This window comes from Gasterosteus aculeatus, chromosome 5, assembly GCF_964276395.1.
Source record: "Gasterosteus aculeatus chromosome 5, fGasAcu3.hap1.1, whole genome shotgun sequence".
In the NCBI taxonomy this organism is placed as follows: domain Eukaryota; kingdom Metazoa; phylum Chordata; class Actinopteri; order Perciformes; family Gasterosteidae; genus Gasterosteus; species Gasterosteus aculeatus.
In genome coordinates this window covers 17,305,232-17,327,329 of record NC_135692.1, presented here as the reverse complement: position 1 = coordinate 17,327,329, position 22,098 = coordinate 17,305,232, and the positions used below count along the sequence as shown (strand labels likewise).

Genomic DNA, 22,098 nt, shown 5'->3' with positions numbered 1-22,098 from the left:
AGAAAAATCACGAGGACACCTTTCTCTCCCTCATCGTGAGGTTTTTCCCGCATTGGTGGGGGAGGAGCTTGTTGATGACATCACAGTGTGTGTGTCTCATTCATAAAAAAGGATGGAGCCGGCTGTTAACCTTTTAACTTCCAGAGGATCTGCTCCATCCGTCATTGTGGAGCTTCTCCTGCTGCTCCACCACGTCTCAACACTTCTGGTTCTCTGATGGAGGTTCTGATGATACCGTTTAAACAGCACATACAAAAACCTTGTTTCCCGTCATACTCTTCAGGCTAAAGTAAGTAAACTCATCCAGTTTTGTTTCTTCTTTTTTTACAGCCTTTATTTAAAACGAAATCACTTAAACAGTCAAGCTCATAAAGCTTTTTAAAACAGAGAGAGACTCAAAAATAACAACAATACTAACAGCTGAGATCTCATTAAATACCATATTCCTATATACAAATAAATCTGCAATACTTTATCATAGAATCTCATAACCACAAAATATCACTAAAAATTAATATGAACATTAATATTTCTCCTTTTCATAACAATATGCAAAGTTGACATATTGATCCACATCTGGGCATTCACAGGTTACTGTCACTACTTCTACACTAAATCAAGATACTTCATTAGGTGTGTTTGGTTGTTGCGCTCACTGGGAACAAAACACTAAGCTAGCTTCCATGCTAAGCTAGGCTAATCTCTCATTCTCAGCAACAACAACCTATCGAAGCTGACCTCTGGAGGTGAAAACTGAACCTTTTTCATGCAGAGTTCTGAAACGTTAAAACATCATGTGCCACATTCAGAGAAAAAGAAGCTGATTTGCCAAAAGGCCACAAGATACTGAAAGACAGACAGGCGGACCTTGGAAAATGGAAACAGAAGAATCTGGTGGATTCAGGAGAGGCTGTGGAGCTCAGGGTCACATGACCTTGACCTGCACATAAAACAATTCAACAGACAGCTTTAGAAAGTGGGACATGTGGAGGATCCATCATGAAGCAGCTCCACTGTTCCTCTTTGAAACACCATGAAAAACAGAGCTGATAATAAACATAAAATGTGTGTGTGAAAAAGGAGTGTTTGTGCGTGTGTTAGAAAACAAATGAAGGAAATATGTAGAGAACATCTACTCGTATGCAGTGATGCACAGATTCACTCCATTAGAAGGATGGAAAAGGAAAGTTTAAAAGCAGAAAACGTCATCTGCCGCTACACCCGACTTACGAGTTCCTCGGCTATGAGCGACGAGTGAAGGCATCACGGTGACCTCAGGTTTTCTGGCCCAAATACAGAGATCCATGACTGGGTCCACGTGGTCCGATCAGCACCTGAGGACTTCCAGAATCGGGCAGCAGTAGTTGTGTGACCGTAACCTTGTGTGAAGCATCAGCCTCAGCGGAGCAGCGTTTTTCCACTGGCTGTCCGATGTTATGAGATCGGCCATCTTCTTTACAGCCACGTTGGCTCGTCTGTCTCTACTGTCTCTACTGTCTCTCACTGGGTCCATTGAGCACATTTCATAATGAGATTTCTCTGGCGACAACATTTAGACTGAAGAGCTTCAGAGATTTATGGACTCGATTATTTCTATTTGGGACATGGAGGGGTTTCGTCCCAGAGTTCTTTTACTAAAATCAAGAGGATGACTTCATTGACCTTTTGAAGCAGGTATTTGTCACTCAGAGATTTCTCGGACCTTCTTCCTCCACTGAGAGACTTCAGGAAGAAGTCCTCCCTGGACTGTGGAGACACATCATCAGATGTTTATCAGATGGTTAGTTATTCCTCCAGGTAGAGGGACCAGTTTGATTGGAGTCCCTTCCGCCGCCTTTCCTCACACTCAGCATGAACCACACGAGGGCACAATGTGGCGACAAATCATCGGGAGTTTGAATCCCACAAGGCTCTAAAAACTCAGGACACAGTCGGCTACTTGGGGTGAAAAGGTCCTCCAGGTGGCTCGTGAAGCTCATCTTCCATTAGCCCCATTGAGAAGTCTCCTTTGCCTCGGATTCCGACCTCACTCGGGTATCAATCCCGACTAAAAGTCGTAGTCCCATCCGGAGGTGTCGTCTGGTGGCGGCTCGTCTGCGTCTTCGGGAAAATTGTCGAAGTTGCCGGTGTCGGTCGGAGAGGAAACCTGGAAAGTACGACCCCGAGTCAAACACCTTCAACGTATGTAGACGTGTCAGATGTCAGGCTGGTCAAAGACCTGAGGAAACTCTGCATGGCAGGTTAGTGCCTTGCTTTAGGGATCGGTGGTATGACCTTATTCCATCCGATTTAAACTGGGCCCTGAAGTAATATGCTTGATATGCCAGAATCAGGAATTAGTTTCTTTTTCTTAATGCTACTAAATAATAAAAAGTATATACTAAAAATACTATATTACATACATTAAAAAATTAAATATGATCAAATGTAGGCTATTTAATTAATGATGATTTCTTGTATAATTCTAATGTATTCTTGAATTATTAAACATAATTATTAGAATTCAGTCCATTGATTGTTCAAACATGAATTAAACTTCAACTCACATTGGGTGTGATGGGAGGAGTCAGAGTTCCCTTCTTCAAACCCTCCCAGTTAAAACCTTCGAACCACCTGAACCCCGAGAGACAAGTTAGTTCTTAGATTGTATTCCGATGTCCGCTGAGCTGAAACAGCCAATCAGGTGTCAGGAACTCACTTGTGCTTCTGGATGTCTTTGACTCCGTTCTTCAGGTTTCCAAGTCTCTCTGAGGGATTATCTCTTTTGACACAAGAAACATTTCAGAGCTTTGACTCCACAGGTGACGTGAGCGGCGAGGTAAATGGCGCCCCCTACCTGCAGAGCTTCTTGATGAGGCTGGCGGCGTTCTTGGGGATCTTCTTGGGGAACTCGATCATGTCGATGCCCCTCAGGATGACGTTATAGGTTTTCATTGGATCCGGACCTGAAAACGGGGGACTGGAGACACACGGAGGACACCGTGTGACATCATAGGACACCGATCAAGCAGAGCTTGAGTCAACCGAGCTTCTTCGTCTTTGACCTCACCTGCCGGTCAGCAACTCGTACATCAGGATTCCTAGAGACCAATAGTCTGCAGACACATCGTGGCCTTTGTTGAGGATGATCTCCGGAGCCACGTACTCCGGCGTCCCGCAGAACGTCCACGTCTTCTTACAGAAACCAATCTTCTTGGCAAAACCAAAGTCCACCTAGAAAAAGAATTGATCGCTTCAACACTCTGCATAACATTTCCTATTTCTTGATGGGTCACGGCAAACTAGAACCTGGTTTAAAATACTGAAGTCTAAAGGGTCAATGTCCCTAAATCTTGAGATGCCGTTTTGAATCAGTTACTCTTGAAGCTTATTGTTGCGTGAGGCGTTATTTTCCTTTTACTCTCTTAACATCTAAACATGTTTGATTTAGCAAAGTAAGGCATGTATACTGTAGTGGTATAACATGCCATTATGAGAGGTTATACCACTAAGAATTCATAAGAACGTATGTAAAAAAGGACATTTCAATAGTTCAATAATTTCTTCCTTCTGCAATATAGAACTTTATTCCTACTTTTGCTCTTGTTCTTTCAATTTGAACGCAGGTTTTAATGATTTCTTCTTTCGTAAAGCTGCTGCTCTGAAACCGCTTACTAAATATCAGACACCGTAACCTAAGAGGACAAAACACCACATCGTTCCTTCACAGCGTTTTGTACAGCTGTCAGACAGTGCATTGTGTTGCTAAACTGGGATTATATACAATGTTATATATATATTGAAAATGTATTTGATGAATTAACACGGGTTCACCAGTTTGGCGTATCCGCGGCTGTCCAGGATGAGGTTCTCAGGTTTCAGGTCTCTGTAAATGATGCCTTTGGCGTGCAGGTAGGCGAAGGCCAGGACCACACAGCCTGTGTAGAACCTGGTGGTGGAGTCCTCAAACGAGCCCCTGAGAAACACAAAGCACAGTCCAGTCGATGTAGCAACATACGACGTGACTCCAACAAGAGAGGTGTGAGATGTGCACCTGTCTCTCAGTATGGTCCACAGCTCTCCTCCCAGACAGGCCTCCATCAACATGTACAAGTATTTAGTGTCTTTAAAGGTCCGGTACAACCTGAGCACAGAACACTTCATCAGACCTTCGATCATCACCACTGAGGAAGGTGGTCACGTGGCGACGGTGCTGCACGGAACAGAGAGGGAGCGCCGGGAACCTCTAGGTTGGTGGTTCGAACGCTGCCTGCTCCATGTCCCATGTCTCCTGTCCCTGAGCAAGACACCCAACCCCTGATAGCTCCCCGAGCAAAATGTAGAAACCACGGGTTAAAAATGTAAGTAAGTCAGCTAAATGACACGTAATGTTTCATTCATTTTTATTCTGTGTGGTTTATAGAATTCTTTTGCTGGTTTTATGTAAATAAGGAGACATTATTTTTAGTTCATGGTTAATAAAATTCTAGTCAAGTCTTTTATATTCTAATTTTATTCAATTTTTAAAGCTAGAAACAAATCAAAAATGTATTTCCAGTTAAAGTTTTATTCATATTTTAAAAAATGCTGCATATAAACCCCCAGAAGGATTTCTCACTTCATTTTGAAAGCCAGGATCCTGTTAGAGGGCACTGACCTCACGACGAAGTCGGAGTGCGCCTCGGTCATGATGTGTTTTTCCGAGCGGATGTGTTCCTGTTGTCTCGTGTCCACGATGTGTCGCTTCTTCAGGATCTTCATGGCAAATGTCTTCGCCTCCTCGTTCTTCAACTGCACCTGAAGACACATGCCAACACATCTGTATCATATCACACTAACATGTTTAGTTGTTTGAATTTGATCAAGCAGTTTCAACCTAACGAAGCAGCAAGGAGAGACTGATTGAGTCTTGGGTTTAAATCTTCACTGATATCTGTTTGAGGTTGAAAGTTGTCTGGACGAAACATGAGCAACAAACATTTGCAGTGGAAATAAAACATGACTCAATCCTCCATGGACCCCACTTAGACATAAAGATAGGAAACCGCTAGCCTGGCGGCTGCCCTGAAGCTGCCTGTGGAGCAGTCTGGAGGTCAAAGGTCAGTATTTTCATCGGAGAAGAGATCCTCTCTGACTCGTCCACCAAAAATATCTCCAGAGGGATGATGGGAGACCCTCAGCGGGGATTACTTCCTGTTCTTGGGTAAACCCTCTGCAAGGCTTCCCCTCTGACCTTCAGTACCCTGAACACGTCCTGCTGCTGCAGAGAAACCCGAGTGCACCGACCGCTACGTCACACCTCCTCCTACGTCTCCTTCCATCTCACCACTCATGAACTGTGAGTGACTACATGCAGGAATGTGAACAAAGGAAGCTTCTGATCTGAGAAGCTCATTACGACAAATGAAGACAATTTACTGGAGACAACTCATTAGTGGACAGGATTTATTTATTCATGATGATGATGATGAATCTAAGAGATTTGAACTCTTAGAACCCCAAGAGAAGCCGGACTGAATCACATGATGGTTTCCAGTTACCAGCACTGATACTCAGTGGAACGTTACTGCAAATAGCTCTCACACACACACACACACACACACACAACTGGACTCAAACTGATCTTTAACTTAATCTCAAGATTCTTCATGTGAAACTGACCTGAGGTCTATTTTTAAAAAGTGTTTTTAAAGCACTAGAGATTATCTTTGGAAAAGTCCTTTCAGTTTGAACACATCGAATCCTGAACCGGCCATTATACTAGAGAGTACCAGCAACACGTCACATGATCTGACATGGTGTTAACCTCGACGTACCAACTCGACGCGTCCGAAGCCGCCGACTCCCAGCGTGTCGATGATGTTGAAGTCCTTCAGCTTCAGGCTGGAGAAGAAGGTGTTCTCCGCCTCGTACCTGGAGACACACAAACACAGGGAGGCCTTCACTGACCGTACGCAAGAAGAACTTCCAACGCGTCGGAGCAGGCGAACTCAGCCGACCTTCCTGGATCGACTGTGGCGGCATCAAACTGTACCTGCAGCATTTGACCACGCGGAAGAACGGGAACTTCTCGGAGGTTTGGATGGAGAAGAAGGTGAAGAGGGTGGAGGAAGAGGAGGATGGAGCAGGGGGGCTGGAGGGACGCCGTCTCGGCTGCCTCGCTGGGAGGAGAAACAACTCTCTCATCTCCAAAAAGAGCTTACTCACAATTATTGCTCACAGATCAAGGTTTCTTCTCTTCAGTCCAACCCCTCATCAGAATGCCTCTGATGGCACAGCTGCTGTGAGAAACTGCTGGATTCGATCCACCACGTGGTCTTGATGGTCCGGTTCTTTCTTCTGGGGACAACATGGAAATCCTTCAAACTTGGGGACGAAGTCTCCACCTCAGGCTCACATGGCGGAGCTCGGGCCAATCCAAGGTTCTCGTCTCGTGGGTGTTCTACGTCTGGTCTTTTTCCCTAAAGCTCTGAACATCCAGACTCCGGATGTGTGGACTTCTGACTTTGGGAAGAAGTCCAACTGAAATAGTGACTGAGGGAAGCTTCAGAGAGGTCCGTACTTTCAGTGAGAACGGGTCCACGTCTGCGCCGAGTCCTACAGGGAGTAACCAGACCCTGCTGGTATTTATAGCCCCAAGAAAAATCGCTCAGAGGTTCCGCCGGGGAATCAGTCGGACGGCAGGACAAATCGTCCCAACCTCCGAGCCAGAGGACACGAAGGCTTCGGCAGCTTTAAAGTGAGCAGTATTTTCAAGGAGTGAAGAATTCATTGTTATTTTGCATCTAAAGGATTGTAGCACAACCACATGACAAAAAACAATATACATTCGTGTTGTGCAATTTGTTTACTCGCATCATAATGAATAAAAATGGCGGATTCAATGGCCGACATCTGAACATTAAAAAGTTACAAGAGGGAAAGATTGTCTATCATATGCGACTGTGTTTGAGCATCATGATGTAGACAACCCCCCATCCCTCTTGTCAAAAAAGAGTCCACCTCCTCCGATCCAAACACAGCCCACCTCCTCTGGTCCAAACAGTGTCCACTTCCACTGAGAGTCCACCTCCTCCGATCCAACCAGAGTCCACCTACTATGGTCCAATTCGTTGGACCATAGTAGGTTCGTTGCTCTTGATCACCACACATGAAATAAACTTCAAATAAAGACAGAAATGCCGCTAAAGTTAATGAAGATGAACCACCGGCGCAGACAAAGCTAATTGTGTGCAGTCACGCTTTTGAACGCATGTTCAGGATCATTGAGGAGCAAATACAAGCACGCCTGGTTCAGGGCCGACGTTGGTCCTGGTTCAGGTACCAGACCGTAACTTTCAGGACCTGCTAGAGGTTCAGAAATGTAGAACCTGCTTCAAGAGCTAGAAGACTCTGATACATGTAGCTCCACTAAATGACATGTAATGTAATGTAATGTAGCTGAGAGACCAGCTTGAGAACATAGAGGAGCATTTAGACTAAAGACGCCACTTCAGGATTTGGAGGAGGTGACCGAAAACCGAGACAGAATCATGAGTCATGTTAATCTCTACCTGTATATATACTATATAAATAATATATATATATATATATATATATATACAAATATAAATATATATGTATCATTTTTATATATGTATTCATATATAGATCAGACCTCTGAATACCACGTGTGTGTGTATGTGTGAGTGTCTTTGTGTACGTGTTTTGTGTGTATGTGTTTCCTGGAATCTTTCTATGTGACCTCCACTGTCTCTGCCCTAGTGCCCTTGCGCAAAGCAAAGCAGATAATAGAAAAAAAGAATAATTAGTTAAATGAACATGTTTTTCTTTAGAGGAAATCCAATAACATTACAAACCAGACCTCTGTTTTAAGGTTATTATTATTATTATAAATACACCATCGGAGGAATATCTTCATCTTCATCATCTTGTCTTCATCCCCCCTATTTAAACATTTTCATTTTCCTGAACAGCGTTTTTAAATTGCATACATTGTTATTTTAATCTCCTATTCTCTATTCATCCCTCTATGTTGTATGATTCTATTTTTAAATGATTTTGTTAAAATGAACTCAGTCAGTTAATCTGCTGACGTGCATATTGAGAGAATGAAGTTATTAATAATGATAATAATCAGGCTGATTTCTATCATAATCAAATGGCAGATAGTTAAAAAAATGGATAAAAAATAGATTTTTATGTTTAATGATTATTTCAACTTTGGGCAATGAGAGAATACATTCACGGACTCAAACTCAACATATAACCGTGTCTTTATTTGGCGTTTCCATGACGACGACGAGCCCACCTGGCTTTGGCCTCAGCGTCCTCGTGTCCCCTGACGGAGACGTCCTCCAGTCCTCCAAGCAGGTGGTTGAAGGAGCTGAGAGAAAAATGAATCATATTAATCATCATGTTTATCTTTTTTATTTACACAAAAAACCATCAGTTGGGATTAAATAAATGTTCTTTGCTAGAAAGACATTCTTTACTCAACGACTTTATGAATCTGATAATACGACACTAACTTGTACTGCAGTATGTTCTGCTACTGCTACTAAACAGTTCGCGTGTTGTTCGGTCCGACGCAGAAGATAGAGCCGATAAAGTACAGCCTCAAGTACCTTGTTGCTTTTATAACACGGTTACCAGTGAAATTATAAATAGTAAGTAAACAGCTGCCTATCGGCACTAAATACTTGTATCCACCAAACGTTGTGCGATCCGATCAAACCGATCAAACTGATCAAACCGATCGAACCAATCAAACTGTCAAACCGATCAAACTGTCAAACTGATCAAACCGATCAAATCGATCAAACCGATCAAATCGATCAAACCGATCAAACTGTCAAACTGATCTAATGGATCAAACCGATCAAACCGATCAAACTGATTATTTGTGGGTTTTCGGGGTTTTTCAGCGATCGCCACCGTGTCAACTAACAGTCGCACAGAATCCAACCTGTTGCTGTGCGCAGTGATACGGATCAATCGGGTCAATGTGAACAGGTTCTGTACGTTATCGCCCAATCAGAACGCTGGATTTCCTCTACCCGTATTATAATCTCTAATACGTAGTAAAAAGTAATATGTACTACTATATATTCTGCAGTATACACAGTAATATGTACCACCATGTATACCACAAATACTCTATCATGTGTACTGTGGTCCTATAATAATATTGTGAATATATTGAGTATTGTGTTCTCAGGTGGAATCACTTTGTGTGTTAATATCCGATCGTTATGGATCATGAGTGTGCGTCTGTGCAGCGGAGGACCAGCAGGGGGCAGTAGAACCGAACCGGTAAATAGAAGTCTAATAATGCAGTTATTGATCATCAATGTGTTGATCACTTTAAGGACTTTTCTAATGGTAGTTTGACGATGAATGGTGTGGCACCCTGGACATTTTTTAATTCTTTTTTATTTGTGTTAGTTAGTACTATTCCCCTGTCACTGGGTTGCTTTTGGTTATTGTGTAGAACTCTTTGTGTGACTTGCTGAGCTTGCCTGCAGCACTAATGTCCGCCAGTAGGTGGCAGTAGCGGGTTAGCAGGCATGGCGGGCGCCGCAGCGTGTGCACAGAGCAAGTGACTCACCTCTGAACGGGGAATGTGTGAGTGTGTAACAATAGTCTGAACACGCTTAGTTACTAAAACTGTCAGATAAGCGCTGTGTAATCACAAGTACAAGTACCTCAAGGGTGTACCAAATGTACTTAGTTACTTTACTTAAAATTGGTGTGTGTCTCTGGGTGTGTGTGTGTCTGTGTTGTGGTGTGTGTCTCTGGGTGTGTCTATGTGTGTGTGTGTGTCTGTGTGTGCGTGTCTTACTCTCGGTCGATGACCAGGCAGGAGACGGCCTCGGCGGCGATGACATTTGCTGTTCTCACATCTTCACTGTGAATCCAACACACACACACACACACACACACACACACACACACACACACACACACACACACTGTAAGGGGGTGGGGTCTGGAGCCTGGAGCCTCAGGTCGTGGGGTCAGAGGTCACATGGTCTCACCCCTGCAGGGCCTTCTCTCCAAACCAGCTTCCCCTGCTGAGCACTCTGAGGTGAGCTGGCTCCTGATTGGCTGAATCCTCCTGGGTCACGTTCACCTGAGCATGTGTGATTGACAGCGGATGAGGACGAGTCAGCTGATCAGTTTGCTAATCGATACATGGGAGTGGTTACCTTTCCCATGCTGATGATGAAGAAGGTGTCTCCTCTGGCTCCCTGTCTGATGATGAACTCTCCTTCTTCATAGTGAGTCTGACCACAGAAGACCACAGAAGAAGAAGGTTTCCAAGGTACTTTAAGGTGTTTAATGAATGTGTTGAATGGTCTTGAGGTGTTTCAGGTGGTCTTAAGGTGCTTTGGAACACGTCTCACCTCCTCCATTACATCAGCCAGTTTAGTGAGCGTCTCCTCCGGGAGACCCTGGAATGTGGGGACACTGCAGAGAGACAGACAACTGAATCCTTGTGTTTCTGTTGTGTCCTCATAAAGACTTATCACGCATTGATCCAATAAAAGGTTTGGAAAGAAGAAACAAAAAATGTATCCCTGTAGATTTCCCAGCATGCCATAGGCTATATGCTTTACAACCAACATTGATACGAGATAGGACACACGTGCGCCTGCTAAGTGGGCGTGGTCGGAGTTGATGAACTCAGGGGTGGGGTTCATCTTTTAAAGGGGTGGTGTTTGTCTGGTGCCAATGGTCTCTGAAAGATGTGGTTACTCTCTTAAAGGGGAGGGGTTAATTTATTAAATAGGTGGCGTTGGTCTCATAAAGGGGTGGGGTTTGTTACTTAAAGGGCGTGGTGAGTGAAGTAAGGGGCGGGGCAGTGACAGAATGAGGAGACGGGGTAACCTCTTGAGGAAGTCCATGTATTCGGCGTGTTTGATGAGTCCGGTTCTCATCATGATGGTCTGGAAACACTGACGGTCGATCGCCCACAGCTTCACGTGCATCAGCGCTGAAACATTTTATGCATCAATAACCAATGTGTACATTATCACTTTAATAGTGACCATCATCTCCTGCTCTCTGTGTTTATGCATGGTCCACAAAGTGGTGGACAGAACCTCTGTGAATGTGTCCAACCATGTCTCGCTCAGCTAGATGTCTCCTCAGGAAGTCTTTTTGGATGTTTTGAGTTTCCTCCTTGTCGTTACTTCCTCTCGCTTGATACTCACTTCCTCCCTTCTATTTCCATGTGAACTCATCTCGCTGATTCACGAGCTCTGGGCGGATGAACCGCTCGGTGTGTCAACGTGAAGATAACGAGAGGAAAGAAGAAAAACAAATCCTCCTGTTGCCAAGAGACGCACGCCATGCCAGAGCTTCACTCATTGGCTGCAGCCGATGGTGTTGCCTGGCAACCGCGGCTCAGAAGGGCCAAACACCAGGAAGCACTGACAAAAAAAAGCTGGAGGTCTCCCCCCACACACACACACACACACACACACACACACACACACACACACACACGGCACACACACACACACACACACGGCACACACACACACACACACACACACACACGGCACACACAGCATACACACACACACACACACGGCACACACACACACACACACACGGCACACACACACACACACACACACACGGCACACACACACACACACACACACGGCACACACACACACACACGGCACACACACACACACACGGCATACACACACACACGGCACACACACACACACACACACGGCATACACACACACACACACACACACACGGCACACACACACACACGGCACACACACACACACACACGCACACACACACACACACGGCACACACAGCATACACACACACGGCACACACACACGGCACACACACACACACACACACACACACACGGCACACACAGCATACACACACACACACACACACGACATACACACACACACGGCACACACACACACACACACACGGCACACACACACACACACACACACACGGCACACACACACACACACACACACGGCACACACACACACACACACGGCATACACACACACACGGCACACACACACACACACACACGGCACACACACACACACACACACACACACACACACGGCACACACACACACACACACACGGCATACACACACACACGGCCCACACACACACACACACACACACACAGACACACACACTCACTAAAGAGTTGAGTTGATGTTTCATTGGTTCAGACACTTTAACACTTTTAATTTGGGACTAATTCTGAGAGATAAAACGTTTGCTCGTTAAAGACTAATTAATAATCAGTTATTGACGACGCCGCCTCAGAATCACATCACAACCCCACGAGCACTTCAGCCGTATGGAAGAGGAGCTTCACTGGGCGCGTAGTACACACAGATACACTGGTATATGTACATACTCAGGTACATGTACACGGGTCAGTACTCACTCATGACGGTGGCCGTCCGGGTGCAGTTGTAGAGGATGGCCAGCTCCCCGAACACTTTGCCTGGACCCATCGTACACAGCTTCTTCCCCTCCTTAGTCACCTCCACCTTCCCCTCTGAGCCGGAGACAGAACAAACCTTTATTTTGGAGGTCTTAAACAGGAAGTCAGCATGTTGCTTGTTTGTTCTTACAAAATTAGTTTTATCTTAAAAAACTGAGCTCTGATTCGTCAGCGGGGGTCAGGTGTTCAGCATCAGTTACCATGGCAACCTGAGTCACCCTGAGTCCTGATCCTGATCCTGGTTCCCATTCTCATCCTGGATCCTGGAACCTGGATCAGGAGCTCAGACTCCAGGGCCCGGTTTTTCAAAAGTAATCCACTAGGATTTTGGTTAACGGATTGGATCAAATCTTGAAAATGGACTTTTCAAAAGAAAAAACGGATTACATAATCGGATTAGATCACGTAATCCAATCCGGATCAAACCTTTAGTTTGGGTTTTTCAGAACTTTTTTGTAGGATTTGGATCACTTTGATCCAAAATATCTGTATTAAACTGATCCCATAAAAGTAAGATGGATTACGTGATCACGGATCGCAAAAAAAAAGGATTACTAAATCCGGATCAATTTTATCCGGATAAAACCTTGTGAATAACCGGGCCCAGGAGTAATGTTTCACAATCAGCTGATTTTGAGAAACGTTTTGTACAAATATTAGTGTGCGTATAAAAGATGATCATTTGACGCTCTGCTCCGACTGCAAATCAGAACGATTCAGAAAGTGAAGTAGAATAAAGGTGAAATAAACTTGTCGTTGCCATGGTTACCATGATTTCTCCAAAAGGAAAACATCAACATAACAACAACACGATCTATCATTCTATTTTGTATCTGAGATGTGCGTTAACATTCAAACACGCTCTGACATTTGAAATGATATTGATCATAATATTGATCCTCTCAGACCTGTTTGTGTCTCTTTGTGCTACTTTGACTCAGAGTAGATTTATAAACACTATTTGTATCTACAGTTATACATGATATAGACAATAGTATTAACAATAATAACCAGCTGCTCAAACCTCAGCACCACGGACAGAGATTGTAGGTGAAGTAAAGAACTAAACCAAAGGAGTCCAGGACACTTTGTCTGTCTTTCACAGACGTATCTATTAAAGACACAAAGACACCTCTCACTAAACTTTAACAGTTTGATAATCACATAGTATATGAGACAAGACTTTGTCTTCTGTCTCTTTCATCATTGAGTGTCTATGGATAATAATCACATCAATAATTACCTGTTTAGTCCCAGAACAAAAAAGATTTTCTTCCGGGACAATTTAGTTAATCAACCAATCGCGTCGCACGTGTCAGATCGGAGGACAGAGGTCAGAGATATTGGCTCCTTGGTTTAAAGCCTTGGAGAGGATTCAAAAGCTGGCTTGAATAAAATAACTGAAAAGGGACCAAAAGTTTTGAAAGAGACACAAAACTACCACACAGATTGTTGGGTGAGGGTTAACCCTCACCCAACAATCTGCTTACAATATTTCCTCGCTTCTGCCCTTGCTTCCTGTCCTCTTTCCTCATCACACATCCTTCCCTCCTTTCTCTTCTCACTCGTATTCTTATCTCCCGCCTTTCGTTGTGAACCGATTCCAAATTTCTGAACTGTGAAAAAACATTAGGAATCCCAAATATGGTCACCGAACAGGTTGCCATGCCAACCGCATCCACCGGAGAGACTTGTGTGTGTGGGTGTGTGTGTGTGCGTCTTACATAATGAGATGAAGCTGCTGCATCTGTTTCGTCCTCCGTACACACGATTAGTGAAGGTCGTATTTATAACACACACACACACACACACACACACACACATACACACACACACACACACACACACACACACACTATCAAATCTTTATTGTGGTCTGTTTTCATGGATCACTTCCTCTTCCTGTGACACAAGTTATATTAAGGAGCCATCTGCACCCCACACACACACAAAGACACACACTCTCTGGCTCATCATGAATCTGCTTTCTTGTGTATTTCTGACACTTTTTATGATGTTTGTTTTTTGTGTTTTATTTAGTTTGTTCTTTGCTTGTTGTGTAGCTTCGCTTTGCACAGCCACGTTCCCCATTCAGGAAACCCTGGTTTTAAGGTTGGTTTTTTTGTCTCGCATTCACGAAATTCTTCTACATTGTGAGGATTCTGCAGGGAAGAAGCTGCCGGCGGGTCAGACTTTTATATTTAAATTAATGTCACCACTTGGTTCGCACTGCCCACTGCGACGGAGGACCCGGGGGACAAGGGGTCGGGGGCCGGGGGACACGTCAAGTCTGTCCTTTATAGAAAAGTACGACATTCTCATATCCATAAATATAACATCAAGTCAAACTGGGTCCAAGTGGGAGAAGGGCATTACCAAACAGGCCTCTTATGAAACACGCCATAAACATCTATAAATATCACAGCACAGAACAGAGAAGTTCTGGGTCAGCGGTTCAATTCCCGCTTCCTCCCGAGCAAAACACACAAGTTCTGCCTGCGTGTGGATGAGTACAAAAAGGTCTATCGGCATGAATAACGGTTCACAGGTATTTATCAAATATTACACACAGAATCCTTCCCTCACCAGACACCATTAGCTATTTTTGGTTGTTTCTCTTAATTTCCTGAATCATTTGGGTATAAAATCAACAAGGGAAGTTGTTTTCACACAGACTCATTCGTAACTGCAGCTTCTTCACATATGAGAGGAGCTTTGGTTCCTCTGGGCGTTTCCTCTGAGGGCTTTAAATAAAGGCAAAATATGTGGTTAGTGAGGACGGAGGCCAACAGCTGATCAGCAGGACGGGTCAGAAGACCCCTAACCCTTCAAAGTAAAAGTCCTCATCTAAAAAGGACAGAAACATTGAGGACAAACCCTCGAAGCTGAGACAGATTCTCATTGTCATGGCGACCAGACCCTCACCTTCCATCACGTAGACGAGAGAGCCCACGTCGCCCTCCTTGATGATGCAGGCGTCCTTTCCATAGTCCACGGGGTACATGCAGTCCACCACCTCCTGGATCTGAGACAGCTCCAGGTTCTTCATGAAATCGTTGTCCAAGATGGCGTCCTTTATCATCTCCTTGGACCTGAGGGGAGACAAGGTAGTGAGACACGGCGAGGAGACATCAGCAGTTTTAACAGAGTAAACACTGATTGCACAGGCAGATTCAACCCAGCTTCAGTTTCTGCATGTAAATTGGAGACTGGGTGACAAAGTAGACCCTGGTGTTATTACTGCATCACTGAGTCACATGCATTGGAATTGGAAGTGTGAGGGGTGAGCGGGGGGTCCGAAAGAAAAACTTAAAGGAGTAAGGCTATAAGGAAAAGTCCACATGGAGAAGGGGGAGGAAATTACAGGTTGGAGAGAAACATCGACGGAAAAAGCAGGCGGATACGTTACAGGTAGAAATGTTGTTACAGGTAGAAACGTTGTTACACGTTGTTACAGGTAGAAATGTTGTTACAGGTAGAAATGTTGTTACAGGTAGAAACGTTGTTACAGGTAGAAACGTTGTTACAGGTAGAAACGTTGTTACAGCTAGAAACGTTGTTACAGGTAGAAACGTTGTTACAGGTAGAAATGTTGTTACAGGTAGAAATGTTGTTACAGGTAGAAACGTTGTTACAGGTAGAAACGTTGTTACAGGTAGAAACGTTGTTACAGGTAGAAACGTTGTTACAGGTAGAAACGTTGTTACAGGTAGAAACGTTGTTACAGGTAGAAACGTTGTTACAGGTAGAAACGTTGTTACAGGTAGAAACGTTGTTACAGGTAGAAACGTTGTTACAGGTAGAAACGTTGTTACAGCTAGAAATGTTGTTACAGGTAGAACGTTTTTACAAGTAGAAATGTTGTTACAGGTAGAAATGTTGTTACAGGTAGAACGTTTTTACAGGTAGAAACGTTGTTACAGGTAGAAACGTTGTTACAGGTAGAAACGTTGTTACAGGTAGAAATGTTGTTACAGGTAGAAACGTTGTTACAGGTAGAAATGTTGTTACAGGTAGAAATGTTGTTACAGCTAGAAACGTTGTTACAGGTAGAAATGTTGTTACAGGTAGAAATGTTGTTACAGGTAGAAATGTTGTTACAGGTAGAAATGTTGTTACAGGTAGAAATGTTGTTACAGGTAGAAATGTTGTTACAAGTAGAAACGTTGTTACAGGTAGAAATGTTGTTACAGGTAGAAATGTTGTTACAGGTAGAACTGTTGTGGTGTGGCTTCAATAAGAAATGTTGTTGCCAAAAGTAGAAACGTTGTGATTATCAGCCGATCATGAACTCGTCTGGAGACGCCAACGAAGCGTTATCGCAGACAGCAGGACAGCTGGTGGGTGACAAAGCCCACACACACTGTAATACCATTTTTTATGTTATCAAAGGACACACACACACACACACACACACACAGGCCAGCTGCAGGACACTAACAGCAGTGACAAGTTGTGGGATTGTAAATGAAACGCTGTCAGCTGCCTGTGTAGAGCTGTGCATGTCTGAGTGTCTGTGTCTACGTGTGTGTCTGTGTAGGCGCTTACCACACGCATCATAATACTTGCTCTGAGAAATAGATGCTGATACTTTTAAAGCAGTATTTTAAGCAGTACTACACTAATGTAGTATAGTACTTCACTTTTGTATAACGTGTGGGATTATTATTAATTCTTCTTCATTAACTAGATTTGTCCTCGTTATTAAAGAAACTAGATAATAATTCCAATATGAATACCAGGAAAAGTTTAACAGTACACATATGAAGAGTAGAGATAACAACAACACATTACCACTACCAGTAAAGCCAGATGTTCTCTGGTACTAACAGGCAGAACAGATGTTTTCTGGTTCTAACAAGGACAGATGTTTGTCTGATTTTAACATGTACAGGTGTGGTGAAGGGCCTCAACTTGCCAATATGTCCGCCGCCATCTTGTCTTTTTCGCAATCAAAGTCACAATATAAGGACCAGGGAGGACGTAGAGACGCTGTATATTTTTGTGGTGGAGACCTGTCAATCAGCATGTAGGGACGATGCAGCTTGAACACATGAAGCTTTGTTTTCACTTAAAGAACCAAACCACCTCAGATTAACACTTACTTTTGAAAAGTCGAAAAGTAAAATTATCATTACATCACCGCTACAGTTCAGTTTAATATCGAGCTACAAGTAGACCTACAGTAAGACAATCTTCAGCTTTGTTAGCGATCAGATTTTCTTTAATAGCAATGACATGTTGAACAGGACTCACTGGGGGCTCTTGGGATGGAAGGGCAGGGTCACGTGGCTCAGGTCGCTGATGTTGCAGGCCGTGGGCTCGGCGGAGATAGCCTGCCGCTTGCTGCGGTGCTGGTCCGGTTGCGGGACCAGGTTCTGCTGCTGGGCCTGGACCTGCTGGGCCGTGGCGGGCCGCAGCACGGACCGGTACTTGTCCAGCTCTGTCTGCAGCCGTTGGATCAGCTCGTCTTTCTGGTCAAGCTCCAGCTCAAGCTCGTCGATCAGGGTGTCGCGCTGCCGCAGCTCCTCGATCTTCTCCTGCAGGGCGTACTGCAGGTCTCGCAGGGTGCCCATTGGGGGGGTCCTCAGGGTTCCTCCGGAGTGTGAGGGTCCTCGAAGGACTCCTTAAAGTACATAACCTCAAGGATCCTAAAGGTCTTTAAACGTTTGCAGATTTCCTACGATTCAGGTTCCTCAGTGTTCTTCATATCCCTAATTGGCCTCATGGTTTCCTCACTTTATTAGGATTTTTGATGGTACTGTGAAGTTTGTTTTGCCCTCCAGGATTACTGGGGGGTCTAAGGGTCCCTCTAAGCTCTAGAAAAAACCCAGAGATTGCTCAAGAGTCTTAAGGTACCCTGAAGTTGTTTATAAATTCCTTCCTGGATCAATCCTAGAGATTGTCAGAAGTCCTTTGGGTTTTGATCGTCAGATGGATTTTTTCAAGGATCTTTATGGTTCTACAGGAAGTTTACAGCTTCTCAACAGCTCTTCAACGGCATTATGTTTCTTAAGATACTTACGAAATTACCTAGATTTCCGTTTTCTCTGAGCACCTCTTTATGGAGGTAGGGTTCTTCTGGTTTATGGGCTCTTTGGACTCTCCTCTTGGTTCCTCCAGATACTGAGCAGCTGTTTCCTTCTCTTGGGTCCTCAAGGTTTTGCATACTGGAGTCCGTAAAATCCCCGGGTTCCTCTAGAGACTCATAGAGATGTGAAAATGTGTCATTCTAGATGTTGAAGAAAAGACACTGAGCAAACTTCGAGGAGAAGTGTGTAGAACCAGAACCAGTAACCAGTCCTCCCAGTTCCTTCTCTCCTTCCTCAAAACTAAGTTCTGATTTGAAGGCGATCAAGTGGGAAACTGCTGTGGACCACCAGGGTTTCTTCTCCTACAGGTGAAGCAGCCGGTGCTCTGGAAGCAAAGTGAGTGGAAAGTCCCGCAGAATAAAAGTACACATCCGCAGGTTCAGAGACAGAGAAGAGCGACTACATTCAGGTGGGAATCCTCCAAAGGGCGGAAGCTGAAAATCAGGCTTTTAACAAGCGTTAAAAACCTCCTGGAGACTCGGGGACAACCAGCAGCTCGTCTGGAAACTGTAGACAACCTTCACAACTTTGATCTGCGTGAGGAAAACGCAGAGCAGCGAAGTGAGAAAAGTGTGAAAAACAAGCGTTAGATTGCAGGACCTCCGGGACATCCGGGACCTCCGGGACATCCGGGACCTCCGGGACATCCAGGACCTCCGGGACCTCCGGGACCTCCGGGACCCAGTCCCATCTCCTCGCGTCACGGAGACCCGCGCTGCAAAAAACAAAACTCGGATCCGAAAGGAACGAGCGTGAATCGCTGCGCGCGCGTGAGTTTCCGTTTCAGTCTGAAGGAGAACCGGAGGAGGGCGCGCGCAAAACGAGGGAGCCGCTCCGGTTCCTCCTCCTTCATCAGATCCCCTCCTCCTTCATCAGATCACCTCCTCCTTCATCAGATCACCTCCTCTTTCACAAGATCACCTCCTCCTTCATCAGATCACCTCCTCCTTCATCAGTTCACCTCCTCCTTCATCAGATCACCTCCTCCTTCATCAGATTGCATCAACCACTCCTTTTTCTCCTCCTCCGCCTCCTCTTCTTCGTCCTCCTTGTGCTCCTCCTCCTCCTCCTCCGTCAATCTGTCTCTAGCTTTTGTTTGTTTGTCTGTTGGACCAGAAGGTCTTTTATTTCTCAAATTCGTGTTTTGTTTGTGCTGTTTTGGCAGCAGCTGATCGACATGAAGGCATCAGAGTATCAGTTTAATCCCTCTGATCATCATTGATCAACTTCAACTTCTCACATCAATCACTCTTCAGTCTTCAACAATAACATCACGTTTTCTTCTACAAAGGGACAGAAAAGACATCAGAGAGAAAACAACCTTAAAACCAATCAAGAGACAAAAGAATGACTCCAAAGAGACATCAGAGACGCGTCTCCCTCTGACCTCTGACCCCTGTAAGCTTTACACACAAACTGCACACAAGGTAACAAGTGGAGTCCTTCGTGGTTTTAAGCCCCTGGAAGGACTGTTTCTTTAATATATGACGTATATGGATATATGTAGTGATGTTGTCACATCTCTCTCACGCGTGTTCCCTTCTATCGCGACACTTTGCAAAATAAACCTTTTGGTTTCATAAATGTTGGTTTTATAAACACGTATTAGCTCAAAGGTTGAACAGTTGTACAGCAGAAAGATTTTCTTTTAAGCTCTTGATCTTCTTCATGATGGCTAATTACCTTAATTTGAACTACAACACTAGCCTACTGTCTTCACTTCATTTTCTAATTGAATTGAATTGAACACTATACACTGTTCAACTCCTTTCACTTGTTCTGCTCTGCTATTTTATTTTATTCTACTGTACTCTGTACATATTGTGGATTTTTCATTTCTCACTTTATTTACTGTACTGCTGCTATACACAAAATGTCCCTTTGGGGATTAATAAAGTATCTATCTATCCATCTATGAGGAGTAGAATCAACGAGTTGTCCGGTGACGCCCCCTGTCGGCGGGTCAGCGTCATTACGTCAGACTACGTCATCGTCCACCTCTGAATAATCGGAATAAAACATAAAAAAGAGAATCATTGTGTTTAATGTGCAGTTTGTGTTACAGAACATTTTCCGTTGGTTTCGTGTATTTTACTTGTTCAAATCAAATAAAGATACTTTATAAAGATAGATTTCAAATTCATTTATTATGCACTTTGAAGAGGAAATACATGCAAAATGTTAGAAATCCGCCTCAACATTTATGAGTAATAATGTATTCTTAGACATTTGACACGTTGTTTACAGGTAGAAAAATAGAATCTATATAAATCTTTATTTATGTAAAGGGGGAGAAATCAGGTTAAAACTCCAAATGCTAAATTAAGTCGTTTGTTTCGTTTCTTAATGATTTGTACACTTTAAAGAGGTTAAAGTCACATCATGAAAAAGAGGAGCAGCAGGAAGCGGAAGTGACGCGGCGGCGGGTCTCAGGTGTGTCAGCTCACCTGTGCGTCTTTGAGAACCTCCGCATCTCCGTCTGCTCCACCGGCCCCGCGGACACCCCGGCTGCCCGCTGCGTGCGCCGGCCCTCCGGCCAGCTGTCCGCCCCGGAGACGCCGCGGCGCCGCAGCACCGACTGGAACTTGTGCAGCTTCCTCCGCAGCTCCAGCGCCTCGTCCTCCTTCTCCAGGAGCCTCTGCTCCATCCGCCCGATCCGCTCCTCCTTCTGCCGCAGCAGCCGGGACCAGTCCGCCTGCAGCCCGCTCATCCTCCGCCCGGAGCCCGCTGGTCCGAGAGGACGGAAGAGGAGGACGCGGGGGACACAAACAAAACCGATAATAAAGTAGATACTTGCCTCTGGATTTGTCCTCATGAGAGAACCTGGTTTAGGATGAAGGTGTTTATATTCTCTCTCTCTCTCTCTCTCTGTCTCTCTCTCTCTCCCCCTCTCTCTCTCTCCCCCTCTCTCTCACTCCCCCTCTCTCTCTCTCTCTCTCTCTGTCTCTCTCTCTCTCCCCCTCTCTCTCTCTCCCCCTCTCTCTCACTCCCCCTCTCTCTCTCTCTCTCTCTCTCTCTCTCTCTCTCTCGCTCTCTCTCTCTCTCTCTCTCTCTCCAAACCCAATTAATGAAGAGAACAAGCCAACATCACATCATCACATGACAACAGTCATAATCATGACATCATCACAGTCAGCCTGGTTGCTAACAAGCTAGCGAGCTATTTTAGGACTTTAAGCTGATCGTGTTATTGTGTTTAACTTTTATTCAACAAAGACAGAAGAAGTCTGAATGTAACAGCTGCCATGTTCCCCCTGTGTGTGTGTGTGTCTGTGTGTGTGTGTGTGTGTGTCTGTGTCTGTGTGTGTGTGTGTGTGTGTGTGTGTGTGTGTGTGTGTGTGTCTGTCTGTGTGTGTGTGTCTGTCTGTGTGTGTGCGTGTGCGTGTGTGCGTGTGCGTGCGTGCGTGTGTGTCTGCGTGTGTGTGTGCGTGTGTGTGTGTGTGTGTGTGTCTGTGTGTGTGTGTGTGTCTGTGTGTGTGTGTCTGTGTGTGTGTGTGTCTG

The 22,098-nt window shown here is 44.7% G+C and overlaps 1 protein-coding gene across 5 annotated transcripts; it reads right to left on the bottom strand.

Annotated features, from left to right (window-relative positions):
• Positions 1-307: 307 nt before the first annotated feature.
• prkg1b (protein kinase cGMP-dependent 1b) lies at positions 308-21,435 on the bottom strand. Of its 5 annotated transcripts, none has more exons than XM_078102687.1 (18): positions 21,045-21,435; positions 15,431-15,597; positions 12,446-12,559; positions 10,873-10,978; positions 10,389-10,452; positions 10,191-10,268; positions 10,020-10,114; positions 9,824-9,889; positions 8,291-8,365; positions 5,796-5,892; positions 4,598-4,776; positions 4,034-4,123; positions 3,814-3,955; positions 3,050-3,213; positions 2,837-2,959; positions 2,699-2,761; positions 2,547-2,613; positions 308-2,146 (listed from the first exon to the last, which is right to left on the bottom strand). In XM_078102687.1, the coding sequence occupies exons 1-18, from the start codon at positions 21,410-21,412 to the stop codon at positions 2,048-2,050; spliced, it is 2,157 nt and encodes a 718-aa protein (XP_077958813.1). In that variant the 5' UTR covers positions 21,413-21,435; the 3' UTR covers positions 308-2,047. The 5 variants fall into 5 exon arrangements, with proteins under 5 accessions (XP_077958813.1, XP_040032628.2, XP_040032630.1 ...); XM_040176694.2 differs by having other exon boundaries at positions 4,637-4,776; positions 21,045-21,430; XM_040176696.2 differs by lacking the exon at positions 21,045-21,435 and adding an exon at positions 17,762-19,412 and having other exon boundaries at positions 4,637-4,776.
• Between the last annotated feature and the right edge of the window lie 663 nt (positions 21,436-22,098).